The sequence below is a fragment of the Ananas comosus genome, linkage group 15 (genome assembly GCF_001540865.1).
Source record: "Ananas comosus cultivar F153 linkage group 15, ASM154086v1, whole genome shotgun sequence".
Classification (NCBI taxonomy): Eukaryota; Viridiplantae; Streptophyta; class Magnoliopsida; order Poales; family Bromeliaceae; genus Ananas; species Ananas comosus.
This window is the reverse complement of record NC_033635.1, coordinates 1-20,774: the sequence shown is the minus strand read 5'-3', so window position 1 is coordinate 20,774 and position 20,774 is coordinate 1. Positions and strand designations below refer to the sequence as shown.

Here is a 20,774-nt window from a genome sequence, read left to right as displayed (position 1 = left end):
TTTTAACTTTTAAAATTTAAAATTTAAAATTAAAATTTAAAATTTTAATTTTAAATATCAAATTTTAAATTTAAAACTACATTTTAATATGTATAAAGTTTAAAATTAAATTTAAAATTTAAAAATTTAAAATATCAAGTTTAAAATTTAAAAATTAAAAATATCAAGTTTAAAATTTAAAAATTAAAAATATCAAATTTAAGATTTAAACTTTAAAATTTAAAATTTAAAATTATAAATTATAAATTTTAATTTTGAGATTACAAATTTTAAATTTTAAAAATTTAAAATCTAATTTAAAACAAAATTCTCTCTCTCTCTCTCTCTCTCTCTCTCTCTCTCTCTACCCGAGCGGGGGCACCCACCTTTTTTTTTTTTTTTTGTTTCGGTACAAGAGGGGGATAAGCCCCCCTTGTTCCCCTATCCCCCTTTGTCCCCCCCTCTCGTATTCAATCCAACCCAAACAGCACCTAAAGGGTGGAAGACTCTAATCAGTACTTTAAGGCTGCGTTTGGTTCCGGTATAAGTAAGAACTGCTAGTTCTAGGGATAGGTACAAGTTCAGGTATATGCAGGAACTAGACCAATTTTGCGTTTGGATGAAAATTGGGTTGTTCCTAGGAATAAGGTAAATAGTGTTTGGATGGTTAGATTGGAACAAGAGGAATAAGAGTTATAATTTGAAATTAAAATTATATTATGTAATTAATAGTAATAAAAATATTACTTAAAAATAAATAAGAAATTAATTATTAATAATTAATTATAAATAATAATTATTATTAATAATTAATTATAAATAATAAATTAATAATATGGATGATCTAATTAATAATAATAATTATTATTATTAATTATTAATAAATAATAATAATTATTAATTATTCTTATTAATTAATTATAAATAATAAATTAATAATAATATTGATTATCTAATTATTAATAATAATTAATATTAATATTTATTAATAAATAATAATAATTATTATTATTTAATTATAAATAATAAATTAATAATAATATCCATTATCTAATTATTAAGAATAAGAATTATTAATTAATTATTAATAAATAATAATTATTATTAATTATTAATTATTAATTATAAATAATAAATTAATAATAATATCGATTATCTAATTATTAAGAATAAAAATTATTAATAATTATTAATAAATAATAATTATTATTAATTATTAATTATTAATTATAAATAATAAATTAATAATAATATCGATTATCTAATTATTAAGAATAAAAATTATTAATAATTATTAATAAATAATAATTATTATTAATTATTAATTATTAATTATAAATAATAAATTAATAATAATATCGATTATCTAATTATTAAGAATAAAAATTATTAATAATTATTAATAAATAATAATTATTATTAATTATTAATTATTAATTATAAATAATAAATTAATAATAATATCGATTATCTAATTATTAAGAATAAAAATTATTAATAATTATTAATAAATAATAATTATTATTAATTATAAATAATTAATTATAAATAATAAATTAATAATAATATCGATTATCTAATTATTAAGAATAAAAATTATTAATAATTAATAATAAATAATAATAATTATTAATTATTAATAATTAATTATAAATAATAAATTAATAATAATATCGATTGTCATTAAGAATAATAATTATTAATAAAAAAATAATGAATATTATTAATTATTTATAATTAATTATAAATAATAAATTAATAATAATAATTATCTAATTATTAATATTTAATTATAAATAATAAATTATTTAAATTATTTAATTATTAAAGTAATAAATAATGATTTAAATATATTAATTAGATTAATTAATAATTTACTGCCATTAAAATTAAATTTAGATTTTAATTAATCTTGTTCTCATCAAGGAACAAGCTTGTTCCAGAAAACGGGTGGAACAGCAGTTCCAGCCTTATACCAGCTAGTTCCAGATTCCCGGAAACTATTGTTTCCGGGAACCAAACATTGCGTTTGGGAACAAAGGGGGGAACAAGGGCTTATTCCCTCCTTTGTTCCCGAACCAAACACTACCTAAATGATGTAACTCAATGGGCTCCCTCATCCAGCAAAAGAGATTTTTTCCTTAAAACTATTTATTTTTTATTTATTTTTTAAAAACTATTTATTTATTTATTTTTCTGCAGCGAAGTCCTTCGAGTGATACCGTCAGTTTCCACGTAGTTCGATCTACTTGCAACAGTTGTTAGGTACACTGACGCATGTTTATTACATTTCAGTTCCCTTCTTTCGTCCCAGGTAGAGGTAGTAGTGATTTACCGGCTTATTACTTAGCTAGCTTTTCTGGAACTCTTTCATGGGCTCCTTGCCCCACTCGTCCCTTACGCTGGGCCTGGCTTTGGACCATTTTACACTAAATCTCTTCCGATTATTTTCCCAGAAGAAGCGATGATGGAATCTTAATTATTCTATGTCAAATCCACATTAAACTACATTAAAAATTGACAGATGAGAGTATGAGACCGATCGTCTTTAGTGCAAGTGGTATCTAAGGTCTCAAATTCAAATCCTAATTAATTTATATTTTCAACTAAATTTATTTTTTTAAAAAATAAACGAAGCAAGTAGCATGCTATATTTTTTTTTTAAAAAAAAAAATTGACATCTCAGATCGTTAGGAAGAAAAAGAAAAAGAAAAAGAAAAAAAAAGAAGAGCTTTCAAAAAAATGTCATGTCCTAAAAAAGTGAAGAGAAGCCAAACACACAGAGTTGAAGAGTCACAACGCAGACAAGGACCCCCGCCCCCCCCCCTAAAAAACCAAAAGAAAGAAGGAAGAAGAGCACACGACCACGGCAATCGCTCTTCCAGCGACTGCGGAAGCGACGCTTGGAAGAGCAGTCTATTCTCCTATTGGCGGAGAAAGGAGCAGAAACAAAAATCCGCGATCTAACGCGAAAACCGGCCCCGTTCGGCCCTATTATTTCTGTGGGTCGGCCCGAGAACATTGGATCGGGACAGGCCTTCAAATCAGCAAGGTAGGGAAAATGTTGGGCTGGACCCCACATTATATTTTTTTTTTTCTGATTTATATGAACCTGCCCAAAATTTTTAATGTTTTGATGCTTACTTCCGTCTGACAATATCTATGGACTATTTTTTTTTTCTGGGCCTGACCCGATCCAAGCCTTCCCTGTTAAAAAAGAAAGGAAAAAAAACGAAAATCAGTCCCGATATGAGGTCTGGAACCAGGTCTAGTTTAGTTCAACTCTGAGTATTTCTTCGGTCGCCAGGTTTGATTAGACGGGATATTGCCTTTTCACCTCTCTTGTTCCTTGGGCACGCCCTTTCACCCAGTCAAAGTCAGGTAATCCTCTCTTGCGTGGGTTAAATTCCTAAATTATATTACACTTTTGTTGCCTTCTTCTCTTCACAATAGATTACGTCTTCTCTTTTTTCTCTTTCTCTCAAGTCGAAGGTGGAGGTCTGCTATTTTTTATTTTTTGGGATAAAGATTAGAAAATGGCAACTCGGTGGTACGTAGTTTGTGCTGCTCGAAGAATTTAAAAACTAACTCATGGAATGTGAAGGAATGGAGCCAAGCGTCATCTGACATTAGTTGAATAATAATAGTTACTTGATTCACCTTTGCGTAGACGCTCGGGAGAAATGAATATTTATATTTATATTTATATTTATATTTACATTTATATTTATGTTTATGTGCTGCCCTCAAATTAACCAACCAGCATTAACTTCCATGCTCGCTCGGGCACATGAATGGACGGACTATTTTTAAATAGTTTTTTTTTTTAGTTTTTTTTTTCCTGTTTCCCACAGGGACACGGTGGAGTCGCTGATATTGGGCTCCTCATTGGTGAAGTCCAACGAAGCTTTGACTCTGGGCAGTTGGAAAAGAAAAGGCCCAGAAAGTAAGAGAGATTCTGAGAGGAGATCGAAATAAAGGCGGGGCCCACAAAGCGTGCGCAGTTGACGTCACTTTCCGGCTCGTTTAGGTCATGTAACGCAGACTCCATACGTGGCATCTGAGGAGGAGGAGGAGGGAATTCTGCACTATCACACTTGTACCACATCATCGATAACAAGCCAATCACATTTCTTCTTTTCAAATAAAAATACAATAAAAATATTTATTTACAATAATGATGAGATATATATCTCTAAAAGGAGATATTTGATTGGTTTATTACGTCACATCACCAATACAGCCGTTGCATTTTAGAATTTTTCGAGGAGGAGGTGGATCTCAGTATTTAGATATGAATTGGCGCATCGCCTTTTCTCGCAGCGAGCCGAACAGGAACAGCTGATTAATTTGGTTTCGGTCGCAGGTGACGACCAACCGAAGTCTGACAAGAGAGGAATTTTATACTGTCATACTTGCACCACGTCATCAATAACAAGTCAATCACAGTCCTTCTTTTCAAACAAAAGAACAATAAAAATATTTTTTTATAATCATGATGAGATATATATCTCTAAAAGAAGATATTTGATTGGTTTGTGACGCCTCGTCACCGATGCACCCGGTGCATTCTAGAATTTTTCCTGCCAAGGAGGGTCGTCCTCGTCCAGGGCTTCTGGAAGCCAGCAAGGAGACAGCGAGGAAAGAAAAATAATGCCCGCGAGTGAGAACTGGGAAGAGACAACAGAGCGATAGATAGAGGTTGGATTAGTGGGAAGAAGCTGCGACTTTTCATTATTGGGATCTCCGGAAAGGTGGGTGGCGGGGGTAGGAGAGAACCATCGCTGTAAGCGTCTCTTTTGCGTGGAGATTTCGAGTCGCCTTGTTGTTTTCGTTACAAGGTTCAAGTCTGAATTTTTAGTTACCGAAATTAATTAGTTGCTACTTGTCCCTTTTTAATTTGTTCCAGGGGACCGAAAGGGAGATTTTATTTCATTTTTTCTTTTTTCTGGGGTTCTTCAAGAGGTCATTTTCTGAGAGGATTGGCGAATTCCGCCGGAGGAATTCACTCCATTTCCTTCCAGGAGATTGTGTTGCTTTGGTTCCGGATTAAAAGCGGGCAAAATTTTGATTCCCGTGAGAGATTTAGACTTAATTCCTGCAGAAATCGGAAGCAGAATTCGGGGAAAAAGCGGCAGATTTTGTAGAGAGAACGCTTCATTTGGGTGACAATTCGAGCCATCTCCCGCTGATACCCTCTAGACCTAAAAAGGTGCGTTTTTTTTTTTTTTTTATTTTCGTTGTTCTTGTTGTTGTAACCTAACATCTCTCTCTCTCTCTTTCATTTGTTATTTTGACCAGTTGATGAGATCGTATAGATAGATAGGTAGATAGATAGATAGATAGATTGAGATCTGTAATGGGGAAAGGAGGAGGTTGCGTACCGAGCAAGAAGCGGCAGCCGGCCGTGGCAACCGGCAACACTTTGGCGGCGGGGGACGCTCCCATCACCGCCGATCAGAAGAGCCCCGCGAGCAGCACCGATGCCGCCGAAACTCCCGCGGCTGCGGCTGCTGCTCCGGCGTCGGATCTGAAGCTGAAGGTGTTCATCGTGTTCTACTCCATGTACGGGCACGTTGAGGCCCTGGCGAGGCGGATGAAGAAGGGCGCGGAGAGCATCGAGGGGGTGGAGGCCGCCCTCTACCGCGTCGCCGAGACGCTCCCTGCGGAGGTGCTGGAGCAGATGAAGGCGCCCCCCAAGGATCCGCAGATCCCGGTCATCACCGCACTGGAGCTGGTGGAGGCCGACGGGCTGCTCTTCGGCTTCCCCACGCGCTTCGGGGCGATGGCCGCGCAGATGAAGGCCTTCTTCGATTCCACCGGGCAGCTCTGGAGGGAGCAGAAGCTGGCCGGCAAGCCTGCCGGTTTCTTCGTCAGCACCGGCACCCAGGGAGGAGGACAGGAAACCACTGCGTAAGATTATGATTCTTTTTTTTCCTCCTCCTAAATTCCTAAATTAATTTTGCTTCCGAGTGCAACAAACAATAAGGTTTTCGTGGAATTGATGGATATGCATGGTTGAATTATTATTTCCATTATTCGAACATTCACCAACCACAATTTTTATCTGTTGTCATTGCATCAAACAACGAACCTATGTCTTCCTTCCTTCCAATGTCCAGCTCTACACCGATATGTCGTCGTGGAAAGTCTTCTCCTTGTGATGCGGCTCATGAAATGCCTGGTCTCAAGTCTCACCCTTTTGTTTTTGGTTGTTTGGGGAACAAAAGAAACGCAATTTGAAGCCCCCAAAGTACCATTGTTTGATGAAACATTTTTACATGTAGGGTGTAATGCATCCGTTTTAAGATTTTTTGTCGGCAGCGCTGCATGTTTTTGTAAATAGATCTCCGAATTGAGATCAAAATGAGAATCAACATTATATGGTTACAAACAATGCCCAGCAGCTTGTTTCTTATTACCCTGTTTGTTGATAGATTCAAGGTCTACACACTATGTCCATTTCACTTCGTACCACAACACTTTAGGTCCCACACACTATGTCCATTTCACCCCGTACCGCGATACTTTTTGAGGGAGACTTGCAGGTTTCTAATCTGGATGGGAAGTGGCAGAGTTGCTAGATGATGTTTGGACATGCCCAACAACAATGAGAAAACTATGGGGATTTCTTAGATACGTGGAGAACAGTTAATAGATAGAGTGCAGAAATGACTGATTCGGACTACCTAATGCTAGTTGCCCAAGGCATGAGAGTAGATGAAGTATCACTGTGAGGGAGGGGCAGTAAAAATGATTTGAAATAGCGATGTGCCTAAAAGTGGGTGTGGGAGAAACATAGCTGAGGAGATTGCTAAGCAAATTTGGCGTGTTAAGCATAAGATTTTTACTTCTAGAATCTTAGTTGAGGACTTGAGGTTCTAGTTACTGGTTGTGCTGATGTTTTTCTTTTGATGTCGTCATTTAACGATCGTAGGAATGCCAAAATTAATCAGTTATAATCTAGCTGTGGGTAAGGATCTAGAGAAGCTTGCGGCTGCAGCATAAGTAGCCCTACTATGATTATTACTGTTGAAAATGAACACACGCTGGAAAGCAGTAACTTTCTGAGGATGCATCGCCAAATTAATTGTTTATGAAAATACATTATAACAGTACATATTCCACTACATTTGAATTCTACGAGGATAATTTGATGCTTTGTGTGTAGTAAATTCTTGCTTATCACCGTCTATTTTAGAAATGTGAAGTTTTCTAGAGTACAATGTAATAATGCAGATTTGTGACTGACTTGGTCTGTACCATAAGCCATATTAAGTGTGGTTTTTTTGACATTAGTTCAAAGTGTGAACTTTGCAATATAAGTATCGTCGGTAACGCGTATGTACTGTCATTTTCTTCCTTCTACAGTTGGACTGCAATCACCCAATTAGCCCACCATGGAATGCTCTTTGTTCCTATTGGTTATACCTTTGGAGCGGGAATGTTCAAGATGGACGACATTAGAGGAGGTTCTCCATACGGTGCCGGAGTTTTTGCTGGTGATGGCTCAAGGCAACCTAGCGAGACGGAGCTCTCTCTTGCTGAGCACCAGGGCAAGTATATGGCCTCTATTGTCAAGAGGCTGGCTCATTCTTAAGCGAAAAGGTCGCCTATCTCTGTCATATCCCGTTTGCGCCAAATTTCATCATTATTTCATTCTGGCCCTTTAGATTAAATATATTCATTGTGTGGTTCCTCTTTTATCAGCATCTGTTTGTCCTAGCTTTGCACCTGCTGTCCGTCCTATTTATCTGTTTATTCCAGAGACTCTGTCAGGATTATTTGTACATGACTTACAACAATTGCTTCAGGAAGTTGATAATAAGTATGGCAAATCTGCTGGTTCCTTGCATTCCTTTTTGTGTATATTTATTTGAATATTATTTTTTGTTGTCCGATTTTTCAGTCTGAGGTGCGGCAGCCAATATAAAAGGTAACTTGGGTGAAACCTGTGTCCTGAGGGGTTTTGATTTGCTTTATTGTACTTTATTTCGAGATATGGCTTTGATGTAGTTGAACTAAAACAGAAAGCATCCACAATGCTAGATTTGCTTCAAGAAGCCTTAGTTAACTGTGTGTTTAGGGTTTAGGGTTTAGGGTGTGTGTGTGTGTTGTGTTGGTGTGAAAAGATAGTTATTCAGTAATGGAGGGCTGGTTTTCCTCATTACTCACCAGTTTGATTTCTTGGTTCCCACAGTTATAATTGCTTTCCTTTTACCCGACTGTTGTGAACTCCCACTGTGCTGGCTTCTTTCGATCAGCCAGGAGTTGGACTCTGCCCTGCTGTTCCTTAATGGGCTGATGGGTAAAACGGCTGTAAATTTTCTTACAAAAGCCAAATGGGTACCTTATATATATATATAGAGAGAGAGAGAGAGAGAGAGAGAGAGAGAGAGAGAGAGAGAATATTAGTTCCTTCATAAACTCTGCCCTGATGTTCCTTAATGACTGACGCTTGGACTTCGCTTTCTTTGACGGCACACCAACTGCAATCATTGACTATGGAGTTTATATAATGGTGTGTTTGATGAATGATGCCAATTTTGATACCTTGGTCTCTGCTCTGAAGAAAATCAGCTTCAGCAACATGCCGATCATCACAGGGGAAGATGGTTTGGTCTGCTGATGGAGAGATAAATGCAAAGATGAGCTATGCTGCGAGGTTCTACAATTGTCATCTGAAGCACCTTGCTGGGGCGAAGAATGTGTGGAGTATTTGCCTGAGAAATGGTGCATGCTGTTGTACCCAAATGCTAAAGATCTCAGTAAGATTGGAGAAAACATGCTATTCGAGCGCAATTATGCAGATTGCACTTCGCTTGGCTATGTTTCAACATACAACAGTTGCGGTGCCGAAGGAAATGCATCTTATGCTTTCAATGTGTACTTCAGACTCGAGAATCAGCAGGAGAAGAGCTACGACTTCCAAGGTTAGCAACGGTGACAATGCAGAACTACTTGGAAGGATTGGCTAATTTTATTCAGTTTGCTATTCCAAACTCTTCAATAACCGCATGTTCATTAATGGTGTCCGTTTTGGAAAGATCTTCTTAGAATGAACATCCTCTACAAGTTTGAAGCGATTTTTTAGCAGAATTGATTGGTTGGCTCTTTTAACTCATTACCTAAATTTAGCTTTAACACATCTAAGATTTTCAGCGTTGGATTTGATGTTGGTGGTTTACAACTCATTGGTAAGATGCCAAAGTTATAAATAGAAGTGGAAAGCTAGTTCCGCAAAAGCTTCCATGCCCAAAGAAGATAACAGCGCAAGCAGTGGTGATCAAACCTATTACAGTAGGATTAATGAAAACTATTGTAGTATGATTAATGGAAAGCTGTTTCAGTATCTTCAAATTTAATAGTTTCACCATGAAAAGGCAATTGCATTTTGATATATTATTCTGGCAATCTATTGTTCTGATCATAACTCAATTTAAAAACAAAATTTATACCGCTGTCAAATCAATCCACGGATCGAAGAGGGGGGAAAGACCTCCAAAACTGGGGCTTTCAATTGAATTCAATTCAAAAGAATCTCAAGAATCTGAACTCCTCATAAAATAAGTAGAGGTCCTTAGTCAAAAGGGGAACAGTCTTAGTAACCCCAACTGAATGCTAACATACACCTAAAATTTTCCATTTTACATCCATACCTAAAACAATCAAAAACCGAAAGGTATAGCCAGCCATCCACTCATCCAAGATACAAACAACTGAAAAAGCTTCCATCTAAAGGCCAAATGCAACAAAACAAAACCTACCTCGAAGATGTAACAACTGCCTTTCCCACCTTACTGCCAGCTGGAGAATCTTTTCCCACTTTTGCAGTTCCGTCAATTGCAATATTTCCTATCCCCACTGCCATCGCATCTCGCTCCTCTTTCTCCTTCTTTTGCTTCTCAGAAACACCGTCCACTGACGGCTGGGTTGGTTCGGGCTGAGACCTTGGTTCACAAGTCAAAGGCCCAGCATTGATCCATGGGTGGGTAAGCAATTGGGCGGCAGTGGGCCGCTTCTCTGGAACAAAGTCTAGTATAGGGGCAAGAAAGTCAGCCATGTCGTTTGCATCCTGCTCGCTGAACTCGTATTTCTCCATGAGTACCTTGTTGAGGGGCCAGAATCTCAGGCGGCGAATGTGCCGCAAATCGCCGTACCGGTTGAAAAACTCGCGAGAGTATCGGCCGCCCAAGGCTATCTGCGAGAGAACAGTAATACATGAATTAATGCTTTGGCCTTGCTAGAGCTGCTACAAAAGTGCTGCTGAGTGAAAAAGAATTAACATCGTTTTCATCAATAATTCCAAACACTTCCTCTATAACAAAAGCAAAAGCTTCACCCTCAGAGAATTTGGCTTTGGGGCTCATAATCTCATTCCAACTTTCCGTCACAGCAAAAGTTTCATATTATCATTTTTCCAATGCTTATTAAGGAGACTTCCTTAGTAGGCTAAAGAAAAGATGATTTACCTTGCGAGGCATCATTCCAAGCAGTTCCATCATCAGTGCGAGGTGATCCTGCATAGCATTAAAAAAGAATTATTATCGCTTATACAGGCAGTGTAGGAAAATATTTTCACGTCCTAACAAAACAATATGCCGATGTTATAATGCAAATCATATATAGGCAGCTTATTTGCCCAGCAGATGATTAGTGTACAGCACGAGGCCAGACAGCATTATGAGTCCCCCATGTCAGCGCCAAATGAAACACAGTTACATTTGGTCTTAAATGGCAAAAATATGACTACCTTGATCTATAGTTAGAATCAGTTGGCAGGGGTTAAAGTTGCTGGCCTCAGGTTGCTGCATATAGTGTTGCTTCACAAAGGCAATTGCAAGATAGCCTCATCTCCTCTACATGTTTAGATGCGTAAGTAGGCCTAATTACACTGCTAATTGTCAGAAGGTCGTTATCATGTTAATGTTTAATCCACCAAGTACGTTTCAAGAACCTCAAGATCTGATTGTCTTCCAAGAGTTTCTCAGCACTGGATGTATTATTATAAGCGTAAATCTTGGAAAAATAAATGACAAAAACAAACAGACAGCTGAAAACACTCATTATATTGATAACATGTAGCCTAGTGATAACATAAGCCACTGTGATTATTGCTGGACCAACATGGGGCTATGTAGCTCTTTATCTTAGAGGGCTGTGTGGCACTGACACGACGAATCTGTGCTGTAAAGGTACTTCTACAAGCAGTTAGAGATTCAAATGCCAAAAAGTAGAGGCTTTCTATGAGAAAAACAGGCAACTACCTTCACACATATGAATCAGAACATACAGGAAATACTAGACACCTTTAACCACAAAAAGAAAGAGAAAGAATGACAGAAGCATAAAATATAGCAGGCTGACAAAAATGAACTTCAGTGGCAAGAACAGAGGCAAGAAAGATAATCTGATGTGGAAGGAAAGGCGGTAAAACCAACAAAATAGAAAGTGATAATGCATCAAAGTAACTCGAGAAACAGTAGTTATTCAGGATAAGTACTGAGCAGTTGAAATGTTCATGAAGTGGAAACACATCTCAGATGTCAGTAGCAATGGGAATAGGACGTGTTTGATTAGAGTATAGAAGGAATTGAAAGTGATGACCCCAATAGTTTGAGAATTAAGAAACTGACACACATTAGCACCAAAAGTGTACACCAAAATTACTGACTTTACTAAAGAAACCACTAAACAAACAGGAAGTCCTGAAAATATAACCCAAGACTGTAATATGATGCATTCTGCAAAATATAACCAGCCAAGCAACACAAAATTGAAGAGAACAAGTCCACCAACCAAATCAGCTACACACAGATATAGTTTGGGTATTTTGCATTGGTTTTCTATTGGTTTATTGTTTATGATTGGTTGAAGAGTTGTGCTAACTGCATCTGAAACCAAACTTATTTCCTGTCACTAAAACCATCCAAATTCAGGCAAGATTAAATCATTGGTTTTGCTCATGGGGGCCTGTGGCACCATACATTAATGCAGTTAAAGTACAATAACAAGGCACACCAGCTTACTAGAGTTGCGCGGAAGAAGCGCACTAAGTGGCCTCAAATGGATAATTACATAGCGTCCCCTATTACTAGGTATTACATTGATCCAACAGATGTTAAAGTTCGTACACAACAAACTCCTAAAAAGCCTTTCCTTAGAGTTGGTGATGTTGAGTGAGATGGATGTTAAATTCTCACTCCAACTTAACCCCACTGACATCATCTCTTCCATAGCTCTGTAGATTGTAAAACAACCGCCCTCTCCAAGTAGTGGAGGCCACTATACTTGAGTGCATTCACTAGTCAGAGAGGTTGACAATATATCCCCTAATGTCTCTAACTAGTGCCGGCCAACAGGTTGTTACAATACTGAGGTCAAATACTTGACGGCAAACAAGCGATTCATCTAAAGACTAGAAATGCATTATAAAGACAGAGAATACTGCAGATAATAAATCAAATGTTGCTAAAATTTGACAAATTGACATAATAAGCCAGAATCCCGAGCGGTGGAGAAGGTGAATAGTAGTGATGCATGTGGATTACGTTGTTGTTTTTATCATTAGCGGAAATATGAAAACAAAAGAAAGTTCCAACTCATTTCTTAGATAGGATGTTCCATTCAGGCATTGCCGGTAAATCTCTCTGTTGCCCTTTCTAATAGAGAAGAGGGTGTAAGATGTCAAAGTTATTGACAGACGCAGCACCTGTATTGCCTTGTCTGGATATCATCCCTGTACGTACAAGAAAGTTCAAGTCCTTTACCTCATCCCTGTCAAAATTGTCCCCGCTGTGTGGATCGAAGAGCACATCTCCAGTAGCAAGCTCAAAGCAAATGCATGCGAACGACCACATATCAGCAGAGGTAGAATATTTGGAACCAAGAATCACCTCAGGGCACCTGTATTGCCTTGTCTGGATGTCACTTGTGAACTGTTTATAAGTCCAGCATGCATTCCCGAAATCCACCAACTTGCATCTTAGGTCAGCCTCCGTAACCAACGTCCTCCTCATTCCCTTACTACCCCTTCTATGGCCTCGCACTGCGCCAGACTGTTCTCCACCACCACTGCCACCGTCGTCTTCATTCATCACACTAGAATCCCCCTTATCTTCTGACACATCAGCATCCTGAGAAGCAGTGGCCGCACCACTCACTGACGTGGCCGCAGCCGCACGCTTTGCCTTCCGCCTGATCTTCTTCTTCTGGTTTCTTGTTAGGTCGCCGTTAGTCGACACAGTGGTTTTAGGAGGTTGGTCGTCAGTCTTCACGTTTGGAATAACAGGCGGTGTCCCAGAGCGTCGTGGATCCTTGGAAGGGTCAAGTGAAGAGACAAGGAGGATGTTCTCAGGCTTAAGATCGGTGTGAATTATTGATAGTTCGCGGTGGAGGTAGTCGAGGCCAATTAGAACGTGACGGCAGATCTCTTTCACCATCGGAAGAGGAATTCCCCGATAATCCGTGTACTTGATCAATGTAAGGAGATTGTCCCCGAGAAACTCGAACACCATGCAGACGTGAATCCCGTTCGGCCCCGAGTGCTTGAAGTGATCCAGGAGCTTGACGACACACCGATTATCGTCGGGATCACCGTCGGCGATCTGCTTGAGGATCTTTATCTCATCCATTGCTGCTTCAGTGTAGTGCTGCGCACTCTTCTGCACTTTGAGTGCCACATATCGCTGCAACCAAGAAAAGGATAGCCGATTTCAATGCTTAAATATGTATACTGAGCATTCTTTAAGCAAATGCGAAGAACGAGTTCTCCCTTTGAGAAACCAAGATCAAAATATTCTACTAAAGATCGAATTTTTTGTGATACTAAATCCATTTCTAAGCAAAATGAGAGAGGGTTTTTGTTGTTTTTATATCTTTCGGCGAGAAAGATCAGATTCGTAAGATGCTTCGCGGCATCCTACACACCCCGAGAGGTGGGATTCGCTGGTGCAAAGGGGGAAAGGGGAGGGGAGGGGAGGGGAGGTGTTGGATTGTGGATCTTACGGAGTGGGAGGTGTCCCAGGCGAGCCAGACGGTGGAGAAGTGGCCCCACCCGAGCTTGGATTGGACGACGTAGGCGCCCTGCTTGAAGGAATCGCCGATCCGCACGGCGTGATACCCGCCCCTCCGGTACTCCTCCGTCCCCTCGTCCTCCGACGTGTAGTTGCTGCTCTCGCTCCGCCCCTCCTCCTCCTCAGCCATCCGATCTCCTCCCCCCCCAACCACCGCCCGATGCACCGCGCCGATCCGATCGAACGGCCCCCGATGCGCCGCACTTTCCTCCTCCTCCTCTTCTTTTCCTTCTTCTTCTTCTTCTTCTTCGCCCAGTTTGGAGAACCGCTAGGGTTTCGTCCACTGGGTCGCCGACCCTCCCCCTTCTTCTCTCTCTCTCTCGCCCCCCCCTCTCCTCGCGACCTCGAACGGCGTCCAGAATAATAGAACGGGGAGGGAGAAGCATACGCTGTTTCGCAGCTACTAAGCACCTGCACCGCGATCGCCAATTATTTTGCTGCTCCAGGAGGGTGCGGTGGCGACGTGGCAAAACTTTGTGGGGAGTCGCTGTTGAGCTATGCGGAGGCACGAGCACAATGGATTCTTTCTGATGTGGTAATCAGAAGTATAAATGAATTTTCCTTTCTCCATTTATTTATTTCTATCTTCCATGGGCGGAGGATCTCCTCTCTCGACTCTCTCTCTCTCTCTCTCTCTCTTTAAAAAATTATTAATTTACCAATGAATTTCGTTGCTTTACGCATAACTGTATACTAATAAGAACGAGGATAAATCTGATTGCCGCAGGAGAAGATAAGCAACTTGAGCTACATTTGATAAAGACCCAGCATCAGTATATTGGTCCCCTTTTTTTTGTTGTAATATGAAGTTATTTTTAACATATATGTAACTATCGGTAAAGAGATATAGTTGTTACTTGAAGTTATAAAGATATTACACTTTAAGCAATTAAATTAAATTTTGTATTTTATCAAAAAAATTATTTTTTTTGTTTGAGAGATAGGTAGCACGCTATCCGTTTCGTTTATTTCATTTAGAAATAAATTTAACTAAAAATGTGAATCAACTAGAATTCGAATTTGAGATCTCTGATTGATACCAACCATCAAATTCTTTGTCACTTATTGTTGAATAAATTATTCACTTATTATGGAATGCGCTTATGCATCAGCGCACAGAATAATAAAATGCCAGAAAAAGTTCAAATTGTCTTTATATCCATTGTTTCGTTAACATCTTTACGTTTTTACAATGCATTTGCGGGTGTCGAAATCAAATAAATAAATAAAATAATAATAATAATCGAAGTTACAGATTGATCAACTTTTACTTCGGGCCAGTGGATGGGCCTGTCTTTTTCTGGGTACAAATGCCTCGTCTGAACCCAATAGTTTGGGCTCGTCCATTAGAATGCACCATTTGGGCTACAAGAGTCCATCCCTGGTCAATCAGATGCCGTAACTGGGCTACAGGAGATCGGCCCAACCTGTTGTGAGACGCTTCGAATGTTCTAGTTACTTTTTCTCGCCCGCTCTCCGCCAGAGCCTAGTCCCTTCTCTCATTAAGGGTTTTGTTCTCCCTCTTCTTCACCTTCTCCGATCGCAGTGCGAGTAAGCTCTAGGGTTTCGGCGCTCACCTCGTAGAGAGAGAGGCTTCTCCTTCCTTTGAGATCTTCGGAAGAGAAGAGAAGAGAAGAGAAGAGAAGAGAAGGGTGGTGGCTAAGATGGTTTTTCCGATGCAGCCGTACGGGATCCAGGCGATGCTCAAGGAAGGGCACAAGCACCTCTCCGGGCTCGACGAGGCCGTCCTCAAGAACATAGACGCTTGCAAGGAGCTCTCCGTTATCACGCGCACCTCCCTCGGCCCCAATGGTGACCCCTCCCTCTCCCCCACCCTTATTGACAAATCAATCCCTTTAGGATCTCTCTCTCTCTCTCTCTCTCTCTCTCTCTCTTCAAGCATTTCCGATCGTTACATTTGGATGTGGTAGTAGTTCCGAAGCATCACTGTGATTGTTGGAACGTGGCGCATTTGAGAGCTAGGGTTTTAGTTTAGGTTTCAGTATGTTTAGATCGTGGTTCTCAGCAATTTTTTATCCGAGTGAGAAACTTAAGGCGAAGATTCGATATCTCTGATGGCATAATGTAAGTTAGGACTATGATTTTAGTACAGTGAAATGACTAGGAGTTAATATTGTTCTGCGCTTCATTTGCTACTCAAAACTAAAATGAAACATGACATCTGCAAAATGTTCTGGGGCTTCATAAGTTTTAAGGAAATTGCTTTGATGGCTTAAGGTTATCGTTGAGATTTTGGAGAAGAATCATTTCATTAGTTTGTAATATAATCATTTGATCTGTGTGTGCTTGAAAGTCTGTAGCTTTATGTTGCCTAATCACACTTGAGTTTATACTGGTTGATAATTAGGAATTCTAAATCTCCATTAATGCTCTTGCATTTAGTTTACATTGACAGAGAGTTGCAAGGTTATACTTTTTTCCCCTGTACTTTTTGTCATTCATTTATATCCAACTCTTTACTTCAGTGTAGAAGGCACTTGTTCGTTTCCGTCTCTATAATATTCTCGGCATTCATGTGTTTGTCTATTGGATTTGTTTTCTATCTACTTATATGTTGTTGTTGTTGTTGTTATTTTTTTTTAACTTAGGGATGAACAAAATGGTAATAAATCATTTGGACAAGCTCTTTGTGACAAATGATGCCGCAACGATTGTGAATGAACTTGAAGTCCAGCATCCTGCTGCCAAGATCTTGGTGCTGGCCAGCAAGGCCCAGCAAGAGGAGATTGGCGATGGGGCTAATCTTACAATTTCTTTCGCTGGGGAGCTACTTGAAAAAGCGGAGGAGCTTATTAGGATGGGGCTGCATCCAAGTGAAATCATCAGCGGCTATATCAAGGCCATTAATAAGGTTTTTTTTTTTCCTATGTTGTTAAGTGTTGTGCTAATTTAGGTTCATATTTATGAAAATGCTCTTTTATAAATGTCTTTTTATTGTCATTAAATGAGCAGACAGTGGAACTTTTAGATGATTTGGTAGAGGAAGGGTCGGAAACCATGGATGTGAGGAATAAGGATGAAGTTGTTTTACGAATGAGAGCTGCTGTTGCTAGCAAGCAATATGGACAGGAAGATATATTGTGCCCTCTCATTGCTGATGTGAGTTATGTTGATCCTATATAGATCAGTGATTTTAGTGCGTAGTTTTTAATTGTGCGCGTGATGCTTTGTGACATGTCAGGCATGCATTCAAGTCTGTCCGAAAAATCCTGCGAACTTCAATGTGGACAATGTTCGAGTTGCAAAGCTACTTGGAGGTGGCCTACACAACTGTACAGTTGTCCGGGGTATGGTTTTGAAAAATGATACCATTGGGAGTATTAAAAGGGTGGAGAAGGCAAAGGTAAAATTTATTTTGATTTTTGTGTTAACCTTTAAATATCAGATGAATTTTATTTTTTCCTTCCCCCCTTTCACGTTCTTTCAATACCGAGCTCTTAATATGGCTTACAAAAGATGCATGTATCTGTTCTTTAGATTGCTGTCTTTGCTGGAGGTGTTGATACATCAGCAACAGAAACCAAGGGAACTGTTCTTATTCAAAATGCTGAGCAGGTAGGCTTCTAGTTTAAATAAATGTAGTGAATTTTCTTTCACAGGGAGTTTCAAATGTTGAATTAACATTTGTTAATACTAGAGGGCTTAATTATATATGAATGTTTCGCATTTGAACTGATGGGGAATTTTAAGGTTTTTTGAATTATTACATGAAGGCAGGAAATTAAGGATTTCATATATGAAATGTGGTTACTGATATAACTACTAGCCGGAACATTATGTATGTTTCACTCATGTAAATCAAGATTGTACTTTGAATATTGCGTGACAGGAACTATTTTCCTGTATGATATGTAAAAGTTTTGTAACCAATAACAGGGTTCCTTTGTTTTCCTGTTAACCTCGAAGTCTCACTGTAACTCAAGACATTGATGCTTTCTAAATTATCTTGTGCTTTATAAGGACTTTTAATATATTCAGTAGACTTATGATTTAAAATATATTATGAAGCTTACTGATTAGAAGTTTCTTTGTATATGTGTTTTGCAGCTAGAGAATTATGCGAAATCTGAGGAAGCTAAGGTTGAGGAGCTTATTAAAGCTGTTGCTGATTCAGGTGCCAATGTGGTTGTGAGTGGAGCAGCTGTTGGTGATATGGCATTACATTTCTGTGAGCGTTATAAGTAAGTGAAGTTGTGTTGTTGGCCTAAATTGCATGAATACTTTATTTTTGTGTAATGCGGGATAATCTTATACAATTCAAGTGTAATGTGCCACATGCAATCAAATATAGGTAATAATTTTTGTTGATGACACTGATATGCCATGCTATTTTGCAGGCTCATGGTGCTGAAAATCAGCTCAAAGTTTGAATTAAGAAGGTTCTGCCGTACAACCGGTGCTGTTGCTCTTGTAAGTTATTGTTGCTTTAATTTGTTTTCTTGGCAGATGATGGCTTTTTTCTGACGGGAATTTCTTCTTGAATATGCAATAGCTTAAACTTAGCCAACCAAATCCGGATGAGCTTGGGTATGCTGACTCTATTTCAGTGGAGGAAATTGGTGGTGTTCGGGTATGTAGTCTTACATATTACTTTGCAGGTTTATAATATGATAGCCTATTTTCTTGAGTCTTGACTGCTGTTTCATTTCATTTCTGTTTCATTTCACTTGACAGGTTACTATAGTGAAAAATGAGGAAGGTGGAAACTCAGTTTCTACAGTTGTTTTACGAGGTAGCACTGACAGTATATTAGATGACCTTGAGAGGGCTGTTGACGATGGTGTTAATACATACAAGGTCTGTTTCTTCTTATTAATTTTGGCCTTATCTTATGATGACAACTTGATTGTTCAATCTTAAACATGATTGAAGCTTTTGATTGGCTTTTACTTTTGGCATCTCTCTTAGTATATGCTGCCTATTTCTTTTTTACCCTTCATTTTCTATGCTTACCAGGCAATGTGCAGAGATAGCCGGATAATTCCTGGGGCTGCTGCATCAGAAATTGAATTAGCTAGGAAGTTAAATGAGTTTTCCCTCAAGGAAACAGGGTACTCTCAGTTATCTACTCGAATGTACTTGAAATTGTTGAGGACTCTTATGCTACCTAGCGTCCTCGACAAATGTTGATTGCTGCTGAATAGCAGGCTTGCAAACTTATGATCTGATTTTTGTACTCTTTGGTGCAGATTGGATAAGTTTGCCATTGCAAAATTTGCTGAAAGCTTCGAAATGGTGCCAAGGACCCTTGCTGAAAATGCTGGACTTAATGCCATGGAAATAATTTCTTCCTTGTATGCTGAACATGCTGCTGGAAATACAAAAGTTGGAATTGATTTGGAGGAAGGTACTTGTAAGGATGTCTCAACCATGAAAATCTGGGATCTCTATGTCACCAAGTAAGCCACTGTCTTATACTCCCAATATATTTTGGATGATGAATGAGCTAATATTACTATTTTAGATCTCTGCTGATTTTGAGGAAGCCGGTTTTTCCCCATTGTTTTTGTTATTTGCATCCTTTATCATGCTTATGCGGTGGAAGCTTCTGTTATGGTATTAGTAGATTTTGTTCCTTCTGGAACTTTGATTGAGCAAAATGGCTGTATGAAGGAGACAATTTTGATCTGACATTTATTGGTTCACTTGCTTTTTTAAATTATTTGATTGCAAAGTTGCTTCAGGTAGGCTAGTGTTACTCTTACTATCATCTATACGAACTTTGATTGCATACTACCTGGGTATCTAAAATTTTGATATGAGCTTTGTTGGTACAGGCATAAAATCACTAAACCATTGTGCCTATCATCTTATAGCATGTAAAGGCTATCATCACAAGTATGTGAGGCGTAGTTTTGTGTCATTCTTGTGATGGTTGTCTGCATATATTGCCAATGCGCATGCTTGTTACTATGTATTTTCATATCAGGGATGACGTCTAAGTACAATTGTTCCCCTGTGCAGATTCTTCGCACTAAAGTATGCTGCTGATGCTGCTTGTACTGTTCTGCGGGTCGATCAGGTAACTGATGTTTCTATCCCATTTTTGTGGCCATGATTTTTTTGTTTTGTATTTCCTACAATCTTATTTGCAGGCCTCTCTTTTTTTTTTCCTCTTGCTTTTCTATTTTGTGCTGCTGCACTTCTGGTGATGCCAACTGAAAATGACACGTGATATATTTTGGCAGATCATAATGGCAAAACCAGCAGGTGGCCCAAGAAGAGATCAACCAGCTGGAATGGATGAGGATTAGTTTGTGCCCTAGTTATATAATTATGTGAGACTAGAAGCTAGTGTTGCCTGAGGTGTTTCTTTTTTCGTAGTTGTGATCGTATAGGAAGCTTTGATTCACGAAAGGACTGGATCAACATCTTGTTTAAGTGCGGCTTTCTTTGATTGCGGCTGCCCTCTTGATTTTGCAGTGCCACCAAATATTTCGGATTGTAACCTATCTCTGAAGCGATGATTCTGTATCGATACTTGGTTTTGCTTTACTGTTGTCGTAATGTCTTTATTACTGATTTTGCCGAATGAGTTGAATGACCGGGTCATCGTAACTATTTAGATTCTGCGTATTGTTGAGAGGCATCCAAAGATATTTTCCATTTACCTTCTAGTGGTGTATCCCACGTTCTGGGCGGTCGTCTGATTTTACTCTCTCTAAGTTATCTGTTTTTACTCTACCTAAGTGACCCAAT

At 38.7% G+C, this 20,774-nt stretch overlaps 3 protein-coding genes across 4 annotated transcripts; 2 read left to right on the top strand and 1 right to left on the bottom strand.

Annotated features, from left to right (window-relative positions):
• LOC109721828 (probable NAD(P)H dehydrogenase (quinone) FQR1-like 2) lies at positions 4,579 to 8,149 on the top strand. 2 transcript variants are annotated; one of them, XM_020249627.1, is made up of 4 exons: positions 4,579 to 4,765; positions 4,889 to 5,191; positions 5,281 to 5,892; positions 7,351 to 8,149. In XM_020249627.1, exons 3-4 carry the CDS (start codon positions 5,339 to 5,341, stop codon positions 7,577 to 7,579), a joined length of 783 nt encoding a protein of 260 aa, XP_020105216.1. In that variant the 5' UTR covers positions 4,579 to 4,765; positions 4,889 to 5,191; positions 5,281 to 5,338; the 3' UTR covers positions 7,580 to 8,149. The 2 variants fall into 2 exon arrangements, with proteins under 2 accessions (XP_020105216.1, XP_020105215.1); XM_020249626.1 differs by having other exon boundaries at positions 4,579 to 4,820; positions 4,943 to 5,191.
• On the bottom strand, positions 9,463 to 14,690 carry LOC109721421 (serine/threonine-protein kinase SRPK-like). Its single transcript, XM_020249056.1, has 4 exons — positions 13,987 to 14,690; positions 12,750 to 13,667; positions 10,452 to 10,499; positions 9,463 to 10,180 (listed from the first exon to the last, which is right to left on the bottom strand). Exons 1-4 carry the CDS (start codon positions 14,182 to 14,184, stop codon positions 9,743 to 9,745), a joined length of 1,602 nt encoding a protein of 533 aa, XP_020104645.1. The 5' UTR covers positions 14,185 to 14,690; the 3' UTR covers positions 9,463 to 9,742.
• On the top strand, positions 15,531 to 20,570 carry LOC109721683 (T-complex protein 1 subunit theta-like). Its single transcript, XM_020249418.1, has 13 exons — positions 15,531 to 15,866; positions 16,664 to 16,926; positions 17,028 to 17,174; positions 17,257 to 17,418; positions 17,553 to 17,630; positions 18,123 to 18,256; positions 18,413 to 18,485; positions 18,568 to 18,645; positions 18,750 to 18,872; positions 19,032 to 19,126; positions 19,265 to 19,474; positions 20,040 to 20,097; positions 20,264 to 20,570. The coding sequence occupies exons 1-13, from the start codon at positions 15,719 to 15,721 to the stop codon at positions 20,327 to 20,329; spliced, it is 1,635 nt and encodes a 544-aa protein (XP_020105007.1). The 5' UTR covers positions 15,531 to 15,718; the 3' UTR covers positions 20,330 to 20,570.